Source organism: Wasmannia auropunctata, unplaced genomic scaffold, assembly GCF_000956235.1.
Source record: "Wasmannia auropunctata unplaced genomic scaffold, wasmannia.A_1.0 LD336101.1, whole genome shotgun sequence".
In the NCBI taxonomy this organism is placed as follows: Eukaryota; Metazoa; Arthropoda; class Insecta; order Hymenoptera; family Formicidae; genus Wasmannia; species Wasmannia auropunctata.
The window spans coordinates 941,939-943,743 of NW_012026789.1; the positions used below are offsets into that span (position 1 = coordinate 941,939).

Below are 1,805 nucleotides of genomic sequence, written 5' to 3' on the forward strand. Positions count from 1 at the left end.
GACGCGCACCAGTCGAGAGAGAGAGAGAGAAAGAGAGAGACAGAGAAAGAAATTGCCATGCCGCGGCGCGTCGGTCGCGTGGCAGTCATTTACGAACAATCTAGAAAGAGAGAGAGAGAAAGAGAGAGAGAGATCACTCTCCGCCGCAAGGATGTGTTCGCAATTGCACGCAGATCGCTGATCCGCGCCGCGAGGGTGCGTCGCGAACGACCGACGCGCACCAATCGCGAACGAGACTGGCGGCATCCAGCCAATCGAGACGTACGACGCGGGTGCGTTCGCTGACAAAGTCGACAGTCGCTGACGAACGATCGAGAGAGAGAGAACGATCGCGAGAGAGAAACCACGAATGCGGATAGCAGGATGACCGAAGAGGTATCGCGAGAACGCACCGCATATCGATGTCGCCGCGAACCGCGCGTGACCTCGACGCCGTCGCGAACCGCATTGCACATCGACGCCGTCGATTAATCGCGCGAGAGGGCGACGCGCGTTCGCCACTGCGCTTTGCTGGACAAAATCGCGAACGTACGACACGCGCGCCAATCGAGAACGCCAATCGCGACGCTAATCGGCGTTCTCTCTCTCTCTCTCTCTGCGTGTGTGTTTTGTGTGTCTTTTTCTACAGACGACGACGCGATACTTCCTCTCCGGCCGCGATCATATCTCTCGCAGAGTCATGCTCCCCCGTTTCACTCCGTCCTCCTCCGTCGGCAATAGAGGTGGTACTACTCCCCCCCCGCAAGTGGAATGGATCGAAAGAAAACCGCAATCTCTCTCTGTTTTTGTTTCGCTTTAGCAATCGCCCAATAGCAAAGAACGGAAATTTGTACACGCGCGCATCTAGACCTTGCCGACGCGTGGAGAATCGCACTCTAAGAGAGAGAGAGAGAGAGAGAGAGAGATTATATATATATATATATATAGATTAGAGAAGCGGTCCTCTCGTGCAGCGTCTGATGGGAAAGAGATAGAAAATGGCGAGGGTCATTCATCCTTTTTTATCGCGCAAACGGGCAATTTATTTTATCCGTCTCTCTCAATGTACCCACGAGCGTCTCTAGTTTGACCACGCACCTGATTTGATTGCGCCGCTGGACCAAGCGGCAAAGCTTTTCTCACTACGCTCCTCTCCGGTATTTCCTTCTCCCTATACGGGCCGTTGATAGTAGTAGTGGTAGTAATAGTAGTAAGGAGATACGACAATGAGGAGACGTGAGTTTGAATATAGAAAAAATAAACTTAATACCAAAAAAGCGGGGATGGCAGTTAAGCGAGATCTCGCGGTAGAGCGCGCGGTGATGACGCGATATTCAAAGCGCCAAACTTTTCCCAATTATTTAGCGCCTCTCTCTCTATCTATCTCGAATCGAGTCGAGCATAGTCTACGCGAGATCTCGCGTCGCGCGGTAGAGTATACGCGATGTATGCGAATAGCCAAAATTGATCGCAAATGCTTTTTTTCTTTTTTTTCAGGAGGTAAAACTGTCGCCTGCAATAGAGAACAGGCGTTGAGACGGATAACTCAGCAAGACGTCAAGAATTATATTCCCGATCGTTATTTCGTCAGAGGAAAGAAATACTTTCGGCACGGAATGGTGCGCATCGTCGAGACGTCCAGCGAACGTGCACAGGCAACGGATGGCGCGGACAATCGCGTCGCCGAGGCGAGAGTTGTGGGTAACGCGGTGTATCGAGTGAAACTGTGGTACAGGAGGAGGAACGAGCAGGGTCATCCGCCGTTCACTCTGGACGGACGATGCAATTGTCCGGCGTTCGCGGTTCACGGTCCGTGCAAGCACATG

General features: G+C 52.4%; 1 protein-coding gene across 1 annotated transcript in view; it reads left to right on the forward strand.

Annotated features, from left to right (window-relative positions):
* LOC105461097 overlaps positions 1-1,805 on the forward strand; it is a 47,429-nt gene that overhangs the window by 36,957 nt on the left and 8,667 nt on the right. The window contains exon 10 of the mRNA XM_011707588.1: positions 1,477-1,788. Within this exon, the coding sequence (XP_011705890.1) occupies positions 1,477-1,788 (312 nt within the window). The remainder of the gene's footprint in view (positions 1-1,476; positions 1,789-1,805) is intronic.